This window comes from Eretmochelys imbricata, chromosome 11 (genome assembly GCF_965152235.1).
Source record: "Eretmochelys imbricata isolate rEreImb1 chromosome 11, rEreImb1.hap1, whole genome shotgun sequence".
NCBI lineage: Eukaryota > Metazoa > Chordata > Testudines > Cheloniidae > Eretmochelys > Eretmochelys imbricata.
The window spans coordinates 62,877,766-62,896,114 of record NC_135582.1 but is presented as its reverse complement, the minus strand read 5'-3'; the positions used below and the strand labels follow the sequence as shown (position 1 = coordinate 62,896,114).

At 43.8% G+C, this 18,349-nt stretch overlaps 1 protein-coding gene across 8 annotated transcripts in view; it reads right to left on the bottom strand.

Annotated features, from left to right (window-relative positions):
- ADAM23 (ADAM metallopeptidase domain 23) overlaps positions 1-18,349 on the bottom strand; it is a 176,618-nt gene that overhangs the window by 103,152 nt on the left and 55,117 nt on the right. For all 8 annotated transcript variants that reach the window (XR_013347499.1, XR_013347500.1, XM_077830094.1 and 5 more), the window contains exons 4-6: positions 6,574-6,637; positions 2,203-2,285; positions 738-801 (exon numbers count right to left, since the gene is read on the bottom strand). Coding sequence is in view for 6 of the 8 variants with exons in the window: in XM_077830094.1 (XP_077686220.1) it covers positions 738-801; positions 2,203-2,285; positions 6,574-6,637 (211 nt within the window). In the remaining 2 variants the exon portion in view is untranslated. The remainder of the gene's footprint in view (positions 1-737; positions 802-2,202; positions 2,286-6,573; positions 6,638-18,349) is intronic.

The following is an 18,349-nucleotide window of genomic DNA, read 5'->3' as shown; positions in this document are numbered from 1 at the left end:
ATTTTGTGTAATTTATCATGCATTGATGAGGTGCCAGGCAAGATACAGAGCCTGAAAATCCTCATCTTGATGTCTCTTGGATACCCAAAACCCAAAAATGTCTCTTGGAAATCAAATGCAAGTGCAGAAGTATCCCACAGGAGAAACATTCCTGGACTATTGTGCTGAAATTTGTAAACTAGCCTTTGTAAATAGCTCTGTTTACATCAATGCCTTCAGGAGCAACAGTACATACATACTATACTTAAAGAGAGCCACAAGTTAAGTAGACCAGGCTCAGAGTGTGAAGAAGATATTTGGGTAAATATATTCCTAAACCCTGACTCAGTTTATTCATCTATTTGTATCAGAGCCATTGCATACAGGCACTACAATCCTCTGCGACAACTATCCAGCTGCAACACTCTATATAGAGTGCCTGACCTCAGCTCCAAAACATAGGTTTTCACCAAGTCAATGATAGGATCAACTAGCTCAAAAAGTAGAGGAAATTGGTAAACACTTTTATAGTCCACAAATCATTCACCATGGGAATAAGCCCTTAGAAGCCACCAACATGAATGGCCTATTCCCAAATCTAAAGTGAATTTAAGATTAGAAAATTCAAGTTAAAACATGGAATTAAAAATAAATCTTTAATAATTCAGATTTGAAAGTTACTTGTCAGAAACATACTGACATTTAGGCATCTCTGTAATAAACAAAACCAAAAATATTACAAATCAGTATAAACTTACTGCACTGTGGGTCAGATCCATTGGTTCTATGAAGTACTCATACGTGCTATCTTCAAACATGCCACTGGAACGTTAGAAAGAAAAAGGAAGAGATTTAGGACCAATACAAGTACTAGGGAATAATTTTAATCCAACAAATGGTCTTAGTACAATTGGATTTATTTGACCAATTTAAAACTAGTGAACAAGCCTTCATAAAAATTTCCAGTTGTAACTGGCAAAATATAGTAGTAATGCACATCTGCAAAATCAATTTTGTGCTAGACAGGATCCTTAGTAATAGAATACTTGACACAACAATGGAAAGAGTCAAGATTTGATCTTGGTCGTTCCTAAAACACCAATTAATATGCAGAAGACAACAAACACAGCTGAGTTATATACACATAATCAACAAAGAGCTGTTGACCATATACTATCTTACATTATTTACTTACATAAAAAAACAATCAAAAGACTGATTTTTCAAAACTATAATTCCTGGTATGACTGTATACTGGAATCATAGTAATGCAGGGTTTCTCAAACTTCATTGCACCACGACCCCTTTATGACAACAAAAATTACTGCATGACCCCAGGAAGGGGGACCAAAGCCCGAGCCCCACTGCCCCAGGCAGGGGGACCAAAGCCCAAGCCCCACCACCTTCAGCTTCAGCCCTGGGTGGTAGGGCTCTGACTTTGGCTTCAGCCTCGGGCCCAACAAGTTCAACGCCAGCCCTGGCGACCCTATTAGAACGGGGTTGCGACCCACTTTGGAGTCCCAGTCCACAGTTTGAGAACTACTGTAGTAATGTGAAGAGCTGAAGTCTGATTTTTGTTCATATTTCTGACCTCTTATTTATTTTAATCAGCCACCTTGATCAATTTATCTCTAGGTATTTACAATCTGCAAGGGTTTCTCTAGACAGCACCAAAAATTTCTAGTATCTCTAGTGCTTAAAAAATGAATTAATAGCAGTGGTTAAAGCCAGGTATACAGAAGGTAGGCTCTGTACTGTACAGGCTTCCCCACTTTGTCTTGCCAACGCACCTCACTCCTGACATAGAACATTTCTACTATTACAGTCCTGAACCTGTCTTGAGGAAAAAACTGCCGAACACTGAAGAACTAAAGGAAACAGAAAAAAAAATCAAAAGATACAGAGAAGCCATCAACCAAAAGATAAAATCCATAGACAGGGCAGAGGATATAAGCAGTTTAAAAAATGGCAGTGCCAATCAGAAACTCCTTAGCTGAGCATGGTCATCAAGGAGTTGACAGAGAATACTTTAGAGGAGTCATTTAGATAGTAGCCAATATTCTTAAAACAAGACTGGTCTGCCTGTACCTCAGGATGCCAAAAATTTGAAAGCTTGGAGAATTTCAGTCTGTCTCATGCCAAGAGATGAGACCCAAGAACAGGAATCCAAGACTAGCAAGCAGTTAATATAGTCTCTTTGGAGGAATGAAAATTTGCACTCACTTAAGTCCATTACATGTTGAAAGGGCAGCTTTGGAGTTCTGGACACCTCTGATGTTTCCATGATAGTAACAGTGCTCTCCACCCTAAAGATGTTAAAGAAAAAAATAAATACATTAGATTATCATTTAATTCTAACTGAAAAATGGATCCTACACACCAGGTGAAGACATTTCAAGGGAAGAGTCTCTTACATTAACAGCCATTGAGTCTCCTCATCACGAATAAGGGGAAAAATATTCGGTGCTTAGAAAAAAGTACACGAAAGCTTATGCTCAAATAAACTGGTTAGTCTCTAAGGTGCCACAAGTACCTCTTTTCTTATTACTTATTTATATATGGCTTCCAGCCATAGCAAAGGTTGGCCTTTCCTTACTTTAAGTCACAATGCCATTAATTATTTTGTTTCCTTAAAGAGTAATTTCCCTCTCAAAAATGATTCTTTAGATGTGGTATTATAGGGATCCATATTTATGATTTCTCAGTGATGGCCAAATCAAAACTGTTGAAATTACAAGTATTTTTAATTATTTTTTTAAACACTAACCCACATAAGCTCTGCCTCGAATCTGAAAGTCAAATTTAAGATTGTCTTGCTAAAAAGTCTTCAAGAATGAAACTTTATATAATTGGAACTTTAATTAAACAATATGGTTACTGATGCATGACTAAGGAAGAGAATACTGCTCAAAAACTCAGAACTGTATTGTCTCTACTATGCAAACTGAGGTAAACACTAGTAAAAACTTGATTTTTCAACATAAAAATATGTGACAGTAAAATAAACAAGGAGCAGATCATTTGACTATGATGATGACATTTGTACGTATCAGTAGACAATACTGACACAAAACCCAGACCTTAAATAAAATGTATTAGTAAAGAGCCACAGGTATGTTGGGCACTTCATAAACAGATATAAATGCAAAGTCCATGCCTCAGAGAACTTACAGAGTAAATAGTTAACCTTCACACACAAGGAGAAGCGAGAAGCAAGACAAGAAATGGCAATATGAGCTTCATCCATGACAAATTTGTTCTGTTCTCCTTCAGCTCTGCCATAATCATGGCCAAACAGCACTATTTCTTCAATTTCATTGATGAACATGTGCACAGTCTCCATCACCTACTTTGTCACCATCTACTTCCTCTCACATAAACAGAGCTTTTTTCCCCATCAGAAAATTTCTGAAAATTTTTTAGCACTTCCTGACCAGCTCCCATTAGTACACAGTTCTAACTACACTATGCATACTACTATTTCCATAGGAGCACTGCCTCATTTCATGCACAGAACGGTGCTCTGGAAATGAGGCACATCTACTGTCACTCTTCAAAGACTGGCCTCAGGCCTCTTCCATGGCATACCGTATAAAATGTGTGGACAGATTGTAGTTGGCCCTTATTTGGATGCCCAGTGATGGGGAGAATGTAAGATGTTTCTTCCCAAATTTACAGGGCCTGAATTAAGGCAAGACAAAATTGAATAATCTTAGAGAGAAATTAAGACCTTTGATTGTTTGAGAATATCAAATAAACTCAGGGGACAAAAAGAAACCCAACTGAGAAGCAGAACAACATAATAAGCAAGAGGGAAATATGGGAGCCAGCAACAGAGATGGAAAAAAATGACAGAAATGTTGTCAAAATATTCTTTGGTGTTAAAAAACACAATCTCGGTGACAATATATAAATGATCTTTTTCCTTGTCCCAAATCCTTTCTATTTAATTTCTGTGTGCAGTGAAACAAGAGCAGCACTGTAGTATTAATAAATATTTAATTTTGACTGTAAGCAGTCAAGTCTTTGAAAAGAAAAATTAAAACCTTTAGAATACCCTATGGATTCTATACTTTAGGGAACTGCAAAAATACCAACAAATTACTGGAACAAAATCTGTATCCCTTATTTATAGTCTGATAGTCTTAAAATCTAATTCTATCCTTATTACTGAATAGCAAAATTACTAATCCCTAAATTAATGTGAGCCACGTGAGCCATTTTTTGATGGGACCGCTAGAGGCTTAAGAGACTGTTCATTGTGAATAAGGGTGGCAGAATTTAATTTCATGTGAATAGTTCAATTCAGTAAACAAGTACAGGGCACTTGATTTTTATTATTAGAAGGCTGGCAGCAAGAGCAAACCTAGAAACCATTTAGGCCTTATATACTTACACTGAAAACATGAGTCTCAATTTAAACTTTTAAAGAGAGTGAACATGTAAGAGAAAGTGCTGAAGAATGTAGAAGCTTTCAGTGCCAGATCCTCAGTTAGTACATGTCAAAGTAGTTCCACTAAAGGCAATGGATTCATGCTGATTTACATCAGTTAACGACCTGGCCTTTAATATCTGTCAACAACAATCCTAGCTAAAATCAAGGTGAAAAGAAGTGCTTACAATAGTTTTATTGGGAAAAGTGTAAATACAGTGTTGTCACACTGCTTCTTCCAATTGTTCTAACCTATTATGTACCCTAAGGAATCACCAGGCATGTAATGCTTTTTAGTGAACTGTAAACATCAGCAGCAATTTCATTTTGTATCTTGTTTATTTTATGAAATGTTCTGTTCAGAATCTGGAACAGGTATAGCACAACCTTTACTGTGCACAATTAGTTCATGTACTCTAACAAAATTAAGTAAATAACCATTGTTACATGACAGTTACCCATATATGCATTATGCACTGGCCTGTATTCTGGTGTTCATGGAACTGGGCTTATTTAAACAGTTCTTCCTAAGAGCTAAATTGTGATTATTTTACTCACACAAGTAGTTCCAAGAAATTTAAAAAGATTACTCATGGGAGTGAGGAGATCACAATTTGGTCCTGGTTATTTTCACCCCTATAATAAAGCTATACACTGTAGTTCTAGAAAGAGATGGTTTCATCAAGATTTCACTTCTCTATATTCACCAAGAAATAAACAGCTTGCCATTTGTCAAATATATCTAAAAAAGACTGAGCAGATTAAAAAATCCCTATATTTCCTTTACTTTTGTTAATTATGCCTCTTGTGGATCATGTGACCTCAAGAGCCCTATTAGTGTTTCTAAGTCAATCAACTCAGAAAATATCCTTCAGAAAGTTTGGCTCTAATTACTGCAGCATGCAAAGGTGGCCCATTTGCTGAGTCTAAAGTTCTAATATAATCCTCCAGTTAGACTCATGATTCAGCAACCGCAGTGCTCATTGCTAGTGCTGTAGCTGACAGTTGCTTGAGTCTGTGTAAAAGCCAGAAGGAATAGTTTTCTTGCTTCCTTTAGCATTTTTGCCTGCTCTCCTGAGTAATGTCTTAACAAAACTAAGCAATTCCCTTGATATTCTGCATGAAATGATTTTTCCCAAGGAACAGAGTATAAATTGATACATTAGAATAAAAGGTACTATAGTTGAACTCTAATTAAGATCCTCAATGAGGAGGTCAGATTAAGCAAATGGAAATACAGCAACCAAACAAATAGCAACCACATAAAGGGTGAAATTCACCTGGTTTAGAGGGCGTAAAAGTAAGATTTACATATTGTGCTGTCCTTCTGGCCCTCTGAACAGAGGCAAGTTTCATGAATAGTGACTTGCAACTTCTACTATACTCTGACATTTATAGCTATTTTAAAAGTCTAAGAGTTCAGTTAACTTAAACAAAGACATTCTTGCCTTAACATTTATTTTATATCCTTCCTTTCTCTCTGCTATTCTACATCCCAGTAATATAGTAATCTTCCCTTGTGCTATCTAAATCAAACAAAAACTTATCTATTTTTGTTCCCCCATCTCCTCAAAGGACTAGGGTCATGCAATCCTCTCTCTCAAGGTTGAAATTTATCTCTGTCCAAAGCCTATGCACTGCTTAAATTCTACTTTAGCTCTAATTTGAGAACTTAAGTGGTGCATAGGCTTTCTGCTGACATTCTGAAGAGGGGTGAATTTCACTCAGTATGTATTTTTCTGATTCATGGTTTTATAAACACTCTTGCAAAGAAAAGCCATTGTAAGTTTGTTTACTGACTTTCCATTACAACTTAGTCTTGCACTTTATGCGAAGGACTGGTAAATGTTTAATGAAGAATTTAGTGATGGTGACCTCTGGTGTGGGAGCAACTGAAAAAAATTATACTTTAGAAAGTGTAGCTTTCATCTTTGGCACTTTCGTTTGCGGCTAACTGCCCACACTTTTTACAACTTTGCTCCAGTCATCTGCTGAAGAATCTTCATCAGCTAGACAAGATCACAATTCCTTGAGATATGTGGTAAATGCCTTCTGGTATTTGATAAATATTGTAAAAAAACAAAGAAAGTTTGTGTTTTACTGCATTATCATTGTATGGGGGAGAGGGGAATAAGTCTCTGTTATTTAATATATATATGTACCTTCGAAAATTGTGGTTTTCCGTCTTCATAGTGAATCTCCACATAATCGGAGGATAACAAATCACTGTAAAAAAAAAAAGAAGAAAGATTTTGTGTGGTATTTCTTAAAAACAGAAACAAAAATGTAGATGTAATCACTGTAATTTTATGATTTTAGCTGAAATCCTTGAATCATTTTTTTCTAACCTAGGAAATTAAAAGAATCAAGACAGCTGTCTCCAGCTGTTGCATTTTGAGGCACGAAAGACTTTAGACTTGGGGGAATTTGACTCACTGGCTGAATTTCCATTATGTTAGTTTCAGAGTAACAGCCGTGTTAGTCTGTATTCGCAAAAAGAAAAGGAGTACTTGTGGCACCTTAGAGACTAACCAATTTATTTGAGCACAAGCTTTCGTGAGCTACAGCTCACTTCATCGGATGCATACTGTGGAAAGTACAGAAGACCTTTTTATACACACAAACCATGAAAAAATGGGTGTTTACCACTACACATTTTTTCATGGTTTGTGTGTATAAAAAGGTCTTCTGTACTTTCCACAGTATGCATCCGATGAAGTGAGCTGTAGCTCACGAAAGCTTGTGCTCAAATAAAGTGGTTAGTCTCTAAGGTGCCACAAGTACTCCTTTTCATTATGTTAGTCTTACATTAGTATGATTTCATTTGTTTTTAATGTATACAATACTTAAAATTAATATAAACTGATTCTATGCGTTTTGTTTCCACTGGATCTAACTGACCAATGTATGGTTAGTTTCATTATTGTTTTCAAATAAGTATTATATTTATTATTCATACCAAAACAACACACAGACACAGTGCCTGTCCCAGGACCTTGAAGTCTATAGAGAGAAAAAACATGTTACAGATTATCTATCAACCTTAATCACCCCTCTTCCTAACTATTATATTAGTTCTTTACTCAACTTTCATTTACAAACTCAAACTATTTTAGTAACTCTTTTAACATTTCTTTTCAAAGCCTCTAATGTCCTGGCAGGACTATCCCCTATTTCTTTCACATCTCATCTTTTCTCAACTCAATCTCACCCTTTATCCTTCCCACACTTCCTTGCCTGAAAACTCCTTCTCCCTCCGCAAAAGTCCCCATTCTGTCAAAGAGATGAGGAAAAAGAATAAAACACAGCCCTAATACTAGAGGGGATCGTGGGCAGTGGTGAGCTGGAGCCGGTTCGCACCGATTCACTAGAACCGGTTGTTAAATTTAGAAGCCCTTTTAGAACCGGTTGTTCTGCGAGGGGCAACTGGTTCTAAAAGGGCTTCTAAATTTAACTGGCCAAAAGTGGCCCCTTAGGCGCCGACTCCATGGGTGCTCCAGCCCTGGAGCACCCAAGGGGAAAATTTGGTGGGTGCAGAGCACCCACCAGCAGCTCCCCGCCCCGCCCCACCCCCGGCCCCAGCTCACCTCAGCTCCACCTCCTCCCCTGAATGCACCACCCCGCTCTGCTTCTCTGCCCCCACAGGCTTCCCGCGAATCAGCTGTTCACGCGGGAAGCCAGGGCGGGCTGAGAAGCAGGAGGTGGCTTCGCACTCAGGCCCAGGGAGTCGGAGGTGAGCGGGGGCGAGGGGGGCGTGAGGAGGACCGCCCGCACCGCAGCAGGTAACCTGGGGTAGGGTGCGGCGCAGGGGAACCGCTCCGCACCCCAGCTCACCTCCGCCACCCTCGGCCTGAGTGGGAAGCTGCCACCTGCTTCTCAGCCCTCCCAGGCTTCCCGCCGAACAGCTGATTCACGGGAAGCCGGGGGGGAGGGCACGGAGAAGGAGAGCGGGGCGGTGCATTCAGGGGCGGAGGCGGAGCGGAGGTGAGGTGAGCTGGGGGCCGGGCGCGGGGCGGGGAGCTGCCGGTGGGTGCTCTGCACCTACCAAATTTTCCGGAGTCGGTGCCTAAGGCGCCACTTTTGATGTAATCAGTGGGGGGAGCGGCCGCTCCCTCTGCTCCCCCCCCAGCTACGCTCCCCCGCCCCTAGGAGGCAGAGGGACCTGCCGGATGCTTCCTGGGAGCTGCCCCAGGTAAACAATGCCAGGACTCCCCACCTCGTTCCCCGGCAGGTCCCTCTGGCTCTTAGGGGTGGTGTGGGCACCCACTACGGTGGTCCACGAGACCCTCCTGCCCAGTTCTGGGGGCAGTCAGGGGACAGGGGTAGATGGGGCAGGGGTCCTGGGGGAGGTGTCAAGGAACGCGGGGGGTTGGATGGGGCAGGAGTCCCGGGGGCAGGGGTGGGCATCGACCTCCTCCTGGGGTGAGGAGGGAACCGTTTGTTAAGATTTTGGCAGCTCATCACTGATCATGGGTGTAGTGGAAACATGCTGGCTACTCCAACAGCTAAAGACTTGGGTGCCAGAGGGCTGGCTCCACTCATGGAAAGAGGGGCTTCTGCTTCATGTAGTGTTTGGGGGAGTGGGAGCAGCATTGGTCCTGGTGTTCCCAGACTGCCCTGCTGCCACTGCCCAGCAGATGAGAAGGGAACCATAAAGGGGTATTCTCCTATCCCCACCAGCCCTTTGTCTCAGTCTATATATCTGGGACAGTTTCAATGCCCCAACCACAATGAGTTAGAGCTCAATCCAACAAGACTTTGGGCACTTTGGCCCTTATAAAGTAAAGCAATTAAACATATGTTTATAGCACTTCTCACATGCTCAGTTATGCAAATTATGTGAGACAGTGCATCATATTGATGGACAGCATCCTAATCATCTTGCACTGTCTCCCAGTGCTAGCATCTCCCCAATGCCTGGCACAAGTTTCTGCCTCACTGTGCCAAACAACACTAGCAAACAGCCTAGATAGTATCTGAGCTCTACTTAGTAATGCTGGAGACACATCAATATGCACTACAACCTTTTGGAATCACTAAGGAGAGGCTTAAACATAACTGTCTCTAGTGGTTTGTGGTCTGATTGTATTATTTTACAGGGTGACCATATTGGTAGAATCACTCTACCCCAATACCGCAGCCAATCATTCTTTTTCTAATTGGATGTACCCTTCTGCAGTTTCTACCAAAACTCTACTGGTGTATGCAATCGGCAGCTTCTGCAACACAGCTACCCTTAGTCCCTTCTTGGCTGCATCACATTGTAGTGTCATTTATCCTCCAAGCCGGTAGTATTTTAACTTAGGGCATCTGTAATAAGTTTTTGCTTTCTTTCAAATGCTTGCTGTTTTGGCATTGACCAGTCTCATCCCACATTCTGCCTTGAATGTTGATCTATGAGATCTGTCACTGTTGCCAAATGAGGACAGAATTTAGATAGGAAGTTTAATTACTGCTCTAACTTACTTGAGGGTGAGGCAGGTACCTGATCCAAATATAGAGGACGACCAAAAGGTGCCCCTTACTCCACCTGTCTCCCTTAAGCACAGCTCACTGGAATGCAGAATCTGGTCCATCATCTGGGTCTACTGGCCAGAGCACTCTCTTCGCACAGGATACATATGCAAAGGCTTGGAAATTCAGTTTGCAGTGTCTCAGAAACGTAAATGAGGCCCAAACTGCAACTCGGCAGATTTTCTCTACCAAAGAATGTGTCCATTGCAGATGTTTTGGATCTGGGCAACATGGAGGGAAGACATATTCTTTGCAAGGAGGAAAGGACCTTGAATATTAAGCCAGGGAGTATTATCTTTTCATCATGTAATACACAGGGTACTGTTCTTCACATATTCTACTAGCAGAGGTGCTGATGACTGTGAAGCAGATTTTGTTACAAAGAAAAGCATGGATCTATTGAATTCTAGGGCTCAACAGGAAGAGCAGTATATGCCTGAATCACAAGATTCAGGTCCCATCCAAGAAAGATCAAGATATGATTCCTGATCCTCAAAGACTCATCCTCCTTTTATGCTATGAACAGAATATAAATGCTTCGTATCCTACAGTTGAACCTAGAGTTGCAAACTGATCAGTCAACCACACACCTCATTTGGAACTGGAAGTACGCAATTAGGCAGCAGCAGAGACAAAAACAAACAAAAAAAATCAACCAAATACAGTATAAAGTTAAACTACTCAAAAAAAGGGAAAGCAGCATTTTTCTTCTCCATAGTAAAGTTTCAAAGCTGTATTAAGTCAATGTTCAGTTGTAAACATTTGAAAGAACTATAACATTTTGTTCAGAGTTATGAACAACCACCATTCCGGAGGTGGTCGTAACTCTGAGTTTCTACTGTATTCTGAAAGGCCAGAAGGGCTGTCCTCAATGCTAAGAAATGTATTTGTTTCCTATCTGAGCTGGACCAGGTTCCCTCAGCTATAAGGTGTTCCTGATCACATCCATTTTGGTAATTTTTTATTTGGAATAGTGAATTCTGTCTTTAAAGTCAGACTGGATTTCTAGAACTACCATTTAATGGAATATCAAACTGTTGGGAACCCACACCCTCCCGTTCATTACATCTGGAGAGTAATTCTAGACCTGGAGCATAAACCTCATCAGTTTCCTCATATGCAAACTGATTTCAGGAAGTAATCCTGTGGAGGAGACTATGAGACTTGCCATTTGGAAAGCCAGTCTAATGGGAAGTGCTCCTGAAGCTTTGGTTGATTCAAGTGCGAATCTTGCTGATTGTCTCCTCTGTGTCATGATCCACAGGCCTTGAACGCAAGTCTGCAGGGTTCACAGGAGCAGCCATGCTCCAACCCTCTACTTGGCCTACTGACTACTGCTTACCCAGGATCCAGAGGTCCAGACCCAGTTTGAGGCTCTGCCCCAGAGGTCCTTAGCACACAGAAATTTCTTTAAAAAATAAATTTGTTAGTCTCTAAGGTGCCACAAGTCCTCCTTTTCTATTAGCTCTACAGGATACATTAACTTCATCTGCACGGCATATAGCAATGACCATATAGGATGGGATTTTCAAAAATGTCTGAGGGTATTAGGCATCCAGTTCTCACTGACTTTCAATGGAAATTGAATATCTGACTCCATTAGTCATTTTTGAAAATCCCACCAAAAGTCTTTAATCTTCAGACGAAAACTTTTCCATATCATTTTGGAGTACTGCTTCTGGATTAATTTTATATCTCATATTTGTAGATGTAATTGGACTTTGTGGCAAGAGTCCGTTTGGTCTAACTGTTGAGCTTATAAATGCCACTGATTCCCGGTGGCACCCTAACTTTACCTGCTATGCTGCTGCTGTTTCAAACCAAACTGACCTGAGCACCACTAACAAAGTGGGTTTAATAATTTCTCTGAACCCTTTTTCTCACTACATAACTCAAATGGTAAAACAGAATGATACAAAGTAAAAAATTTGCATAAGGAAACAAAGGATCAGGCCATACACTTACAAAGTCATATTGAATCCATATGCATATATTAAGATTGCACAATGTAATTAGTAATTACACAGAAAAAAAAACTACATAAAAAGAATGTTAAGGTTGCAAAGTCAAGTACTCAAAAGTTAGAAAATGTCAGAACTGAGGTCACTTATGCAGCCTTAAGGGAACCATGTTAACGCTCCACAGGCAACCACAGTTCTGGCATTTTCTGCCACTTTAAAACCATTCTTTTAATGGAGGGGTGTGTGCGCGCGCATGCACAATTTCCTTGGGTTTTAGAACAGCAAACTGGAAAAACAAATTACACCATGTGGCATTGACACCCAGATAGGCCATCATCATGGCTGTAACCTTCAAAGCCACCCCACAGACTTCCGTCACATGAACTAATGGAGTAACTGACAACAGCAGCAGTTTCTCATCCTCTATGTGGAACAGCCACCAGAGGGGAAGAGTCACATGCTTTGCTGGGGATTCCACAGATATTTGCTGATAACACAAATGTTGAGACTGAAGACTCTTTGGTTCAAAACTGTTTCTATGGGGAGAATAATTTAAATGGTTACGGACTCTTTTGCACGTTCCCCTCAAGCCTGATCCCTTGTACTCTCATTCCTTCCAGCCTGTCCCTGCCTCAGTCCTGTCTTCCCCCAGCCCCAAACCAACTCCTAATTCCAGCCTATTCATGTAGACAGTCCCAATCTCAATTTCTCTGGACTCTTCATCCCAGTCAGTCTTATTGCCCATCTGAGTCCCAGTCTTCCCCACTATCCTAGCTCCCAGTCCTACTTTTCCTCCATAAACCTTCATCAGAGTCTCCCTGACCAGCGAGCCCCAGTCCTCCCACCAGCCTTCTCATCCCATCTCAGTCTCTCATCCACCCCACACTGTTCCTAGTCGGAGACTCCCTCCGCAGGCTCCTGGTCCCAGTCTCCTGCCCCATTCCCTCACAGCTCTTCATCAGATCTCAGTCTTACTGTCCCCGGCAGCTCTGTTTCCACTCTGGGGTCCCAGTCTTCTTGACAAGCCAGTCCCCTCGTACAGCCAGCTCCTAACCTTCCTCTCCCAGGCTCCTTATCCCAATCTAGTCTCCCCACCACTTCTTCGCCCAGTCCTGTTCTTGTCCCCCTCTGCATTCCTCCTCCAGAACATGTGGGCCCAACAAGAAACTGGAAACCTCTTGCAGTTGTTGCCTGAAGCCAAGGGCAAAGCTGACAGAGTCTGGAATTGTGGAGTATCTTCTATGACAGATCAACCTGGGCATCTGACAATGCCTCACTCAAGGTGCTAAGCACCATCAAATCAATGTGTTAAAGCACCAAACTTAAACATGGGTTGATTATACCAATACACTGATCAGGATGAAGGATGCCTCAAGGTGCTGAGGCATAACTTTGCAGCCTCTCCCATCAAATCTACATTGTTAAAAGAGGTACTGGCACAGATGGAATGTTTGACAACTAATTTAAAAAGAACAAAGCAAAGTACACACCATGAATTTACCTATTAAGTTTGACATTTCAAAGTTAATCATTTTTATTTATCCTATCAGAATGAAAATTGTCAGGATTTTTTTTTAATTCAGAAAAACATTTTTTTAAAATCCTTTCATAGCCCTGGTCTGCACTAGGACTTTAGGTCGAATATAGCAGCATTAAATCGATGTAAACCTGCACCCGTCCACACGATGAAGCCCTTTATTTCGACTTAAAGGGCTCTTAAAATCCATTTCCTTACTCCACCTCTGACAAGTGGATTAGCGCTTAAATCGGCCTTGCCGGCTCGAATTTGGGGTACTGTGGACACAATTCGACGGTATTGGCCTCCGGGAGCTATCCAGAGTGCTCCATTGTGACCGCTCTGGACAGCACTCTCAACTCAGATGCACTGGCCAGGTAGACAGGAAAAGAACCCTGAACTTTTGAATCTCATTTCCTGTTTGGCCAGTGTGGCAAGCTGCGGGTGACCATGCAGAGCTCATCAGCAGAGGTGACCATGTTGGAGTCCCAGAATCGCAAAAGAGCTCCAGCATGGACCGAACGGGAGGTACGGGATCTGATCGCTGTATGGGGAGAGGAATCCGTGCTATCAGAACTCCGTTCCAGTTTTCGAAATGCCAAAACCTTTGTCAAAATCTCCCAGGGCATGAAGGACAGAGGCCATAACAGGGACCCGAAGCAGTGCCGCGTGAAACTGAAGGAGCTGAGGCAAGCCTACCAGAAAACCAGAGAGGCGAACGGCCGCTCCGGGTCAGAGCCCCAAACATGCCGCTTCTGTGATGAGCTGCATGCCATTTTAAGGGGTTCAGCCACCACTACCCCAGCCGTGTTGTTTGACTCCTTCAATGGAGATGGAGGCAATACGGAAGCAGGTTTTGGGGAAGAAGAAGAAGAAGAAGAAGATGATGATGATGATGATGAGGTTGTAGATAGCTCACAGCAAGCAAGCGGAGAAACTGGTTTTCCCGACAGCCAGGAACTGTTTCTCACCCTGGACCTGGAGCCAGTACCCCCCGAACCCACCCAAGGCTGCCTCCTGGACCCAGCAGGCAGAGAAGGGACCTCCGGTGAGTGTACCTTTTAAAATACTATACATGGTTTAAAAGCAAGCATGTGAAAGGATTACTTTGCCCTGGCATTCGCGGCTCTCCTGGATGTACTCCCAAAGCCTTTGCAAAAGGTTTCTGGGGAGGGCAGCCATATTGCGTCCTTCATGGTAGGACACTTTACCACTCCAGGCCAGTAACACGTACTCGGGAATCATTGTACAACAAAGCATTGCAGTGTATGTTTGCTGGCATTCAAACAACATACGTTCTTTATCTCTCTGTGTTATCCTCAGGAGAGTGAGATATAATTCATGGTCACCTGGTTGAAATAGAGTGCTTTTCTTCAGGGGACGCTCAGAGGAGCCCATTCCTGCTGGGCTGTTTGCCTGTGGCTAAACAGAAATGTTCCCCGCTGTTAGCCACAGGGAGGGGGGAGGGTTGAGGGGGTAGCCACGCGGTGGGGGGAGGCAAAATGTGACCTTGTAACGAAAGCACATGTGCTATGTATGTAATGTTAACAGCAAGGTTTACCCTGAAAGAGTGTAGCCACTGTTTTATAAAGTGTGTCTTTTTAAATACTGCTGTCCCTTTTTTTTTCTCCACCAGCTGCATGTGTTTCAATGATCACAGGATCTTCTCCTTCCCAGAGGCTAATGAAGCTTAGAAAGAAAAAAAAAACGCACTCGAGATGAAATGTTCTCCGAGCTCATGCTGTCCTCCCACACTGACAGAGCACAGACAAATGCGTGGAGGCAAATATGTCAGAGTGCAGGAAAGCACAAAATGACCGGGAGGAGAGGTGGCGGGCTGAAGAGAGTAAGTGGTGGGCTGAAGACAGGGCTGAAGCTCAAATGTGGCAGCAGTGTGATGAGAGGAGGCAGGATTCAATGTTGAGGCTGCTGGAGGACCAAACCAGTATGCTCCAGTGTATGGTTGAGCTGCAGCAAAGGCAGCTGGAGTACAGACTGCCACTACAGCCCATGTGTAACCAACCGCCCTCCTCCCCAGGTTCCATAGCCTCCACACCCAGATGCCCAAGAACGCGGTGGGGGGGGGGGCACTGACCAACCAGCCACTCCGCCACAGAGGATTGCCCAAAAAAAAGAAGGCTGGCATTCAATAAATTTTAAAGTTGTAAACTTTTAAAGTGCTGTGTGGCATTTTCCTTCCCTCCTCCACCACCCCTCCTGGGCTACCTTGGTAGTCATCCCCCTCTTTGTGTGATGAATGAATAAAGAATGCATGAATGTGAAGCAACAATGACTTTATTACCTCTGCAAGCGGTGATCGAAGGGAGGATGGGAGGGTGGTTAGCTTACAGGGAAGTAGAGTGAACCAAGGGGCGGGGGGTTTCATCAAGGAGAAACAAACAGAACTTTCACACCGTAGCCTGGCCAGTCATGAAACTGGTTTTCAAAGCTTCTCTGATGCATACCGCGCCCTCCTGTGCTCTTCTAACCGCCCTGGTGTCTGGCTGCGTGTAACCAGCAGCCAGGTGATTTGCCTCAACCTCCCACCCCGCCATAAACGTCTCCCCCTTACTCTCACAGATATTGTGGAGCACACAGCAAGCAGTAATAACAGTGGGAATATTGGTTTCGCTGAGGTCTAAGCAAGTCAGTAAACTGCGCCAGCGCGCCTTTAAACGTCCAAATGCACATTCTACCACCATTCTGCACTTGCTCAGCCTGTAGTTGAACAGCTCCTGACTACTGTCCAGGCTGCCTGTGTATGGCTTCATGAGCCATGGCATTAAGGGGTAGGCTGGGTTCCCAAGGATAACTATAGGCATTTCAACATCCCCAACAGTTATTTTCTGGTCTGGGAATAAAGTCCCTTCCTGCAGCTTTTGAAACAGACCAGAGTTCCTGAAGATGCGAGCATCATGTACCTTTCCCGGCCATCCCACGTTCATGTTGGTGAAACGTCCCTTGTGATCCACCAGAGCTTGCAGCACTATTGAAAAGTACCCCTTGTGGTTTATGTACTCGGCGGCTTGGTGCTCCGGTGCCAAGATAGGGATATGGGTTCCGTCTATGGCCCCACCACAGTTAGGGAATCCATTGCAGCAAAGCCATCCACTATGACCTGCACATTTCCCAGGGTCACTCCCCTTGATATCAGCAGATCTTTGATTGCGTGGGCTACTTGCATCACAGCAGCCCCAACAGTAGATTTGCCCACTCCAAATTGATTCCCAACTAACCGGTAGCTATCTGGCGTTGCAAGCTTCCACAGGGCTATCGCCACTCGCTTCTCAGCTGTGGGGGCTGCTCTCATCTTGGTATTCATGCGCCTCAGGGCAGGGGAAAGCAAGTCACAAAGTTCCATGAAAGTGCCCTTACGCATGCGAAAGTTTCGCAGCCACTGGGAATCGTCCCAGACCTGCAACACTGTGCGGTCCCATCAGTCTGTGCTTGTTTCCCGAGCCCAGAATCGGCGTTCCACAGCATGCACGTGCCCCATTAGCACCATGATGCATGCATTGGCAGGGCCCATGCTTTCAGAGAAATCTGTGTCCATGTCCTGATCACTCACGTGACCGCGCTGACGTCGCCTCCTCGCCCGGTATCACTTTGCCAGGTTCTGGTGCTGCATATACTGCTGGATAATGCGTGGGGTGTTTAATGTGCTCCTAATTGCCAAAGTGAGCTGAGCGGCCTCCGTGCTTGCCTTGGTACGGCATCCGCACAGAAAAAAGGCGCGGAATGATTGTCTGCCGTTGCTCTGATGGAGGGAGGGGCGACTGACGACATGGCTTACAGGGTTGGCTTCAGGGAGCTAAAATCTACAAAGGGGGTGGCTTTACATCAAGGAGTATTTCAGGCAGGACTTCACGGAGGGTTCCAATAAGAAATGGTGCACCTAAGTTATTGTTCTTATTGGAACAAGGAGGTTAGCCTGGCCTCTGATTGATACATGGCTAGATTTACCTCGCTGCACCTTCTCTGTGAGTGACTGCAGTGTGACCTAGAGGAATGAGTCCCCTAGACAGGGGAGGGGGGGAAGCAAATGAGTACAAAACAAATCTGGTCTATTTCTTGTTTTGATCCACTCCATCTATCTTTTACATCTTTGGCTGGCAGCAGACGGTGCAGAAGGACTGCATGCCATCCACATCTCATGGCTGCTCGGCAGAAGATGGTACAGTTCGACTGCTAGCCATCCTCATCTCTTGCCTGCCCGGCAGAAGATGGTACAGTACGACTGCTAGCAATCCGTATCGCCTGCCTGCTCACCATAAGACGGTTCAATAGGACCGACTGCAGGACTAAAGAAAATGACCTGGTCAAATCACTCCAAATTTAGTCCCTGCGCCCATGTCTGCCCAGGCGCTCCCAGCCGACGTGGCCAGGAGCACCTTGGACACGATGAGGACGGCTACCAGTCGTACTGCACCATCTGCTGCCAGAAGGCAATGGGTTGCTGCTACTGTGTAGCAATGCCGTACCGCGTCTGCCAGCACCCAGGAGACATACGGTGACGGTTACCTGAGCGGGCTCCATGCTTGCCGTGGTATGGTGTCTGCACAGGTAACTCAGGAAAAAAGGCGCGAAACGATTGTCTGCCCTTGCTTTCACGGAGGGAGGGAGGGAGGAAGGGAAGGGGGGCCTGACGATATGTACCCAGAACCACCCGCGACAATATTTTAGCCCCATCAGGCATTGGGATCTCAACCGAGAATTCCAATGGGCAGCGGAGACTGTGGGAACTGTGGGATAGCTACCCACAGTGCAACGCTCCGGAAGTCAACTCTAGCCTCGGTACTGTGGAAGCACTCCGCCGAGTTAATGCACTTAATGCACTTATAGCATTTTCTGTGAGGACACACACACTCGAATATATAAAACCGATTTCTAAAAAACCGACTTCTATAAATTCGACCTTATTCCGTAGTGTAGACATACCCATAATTC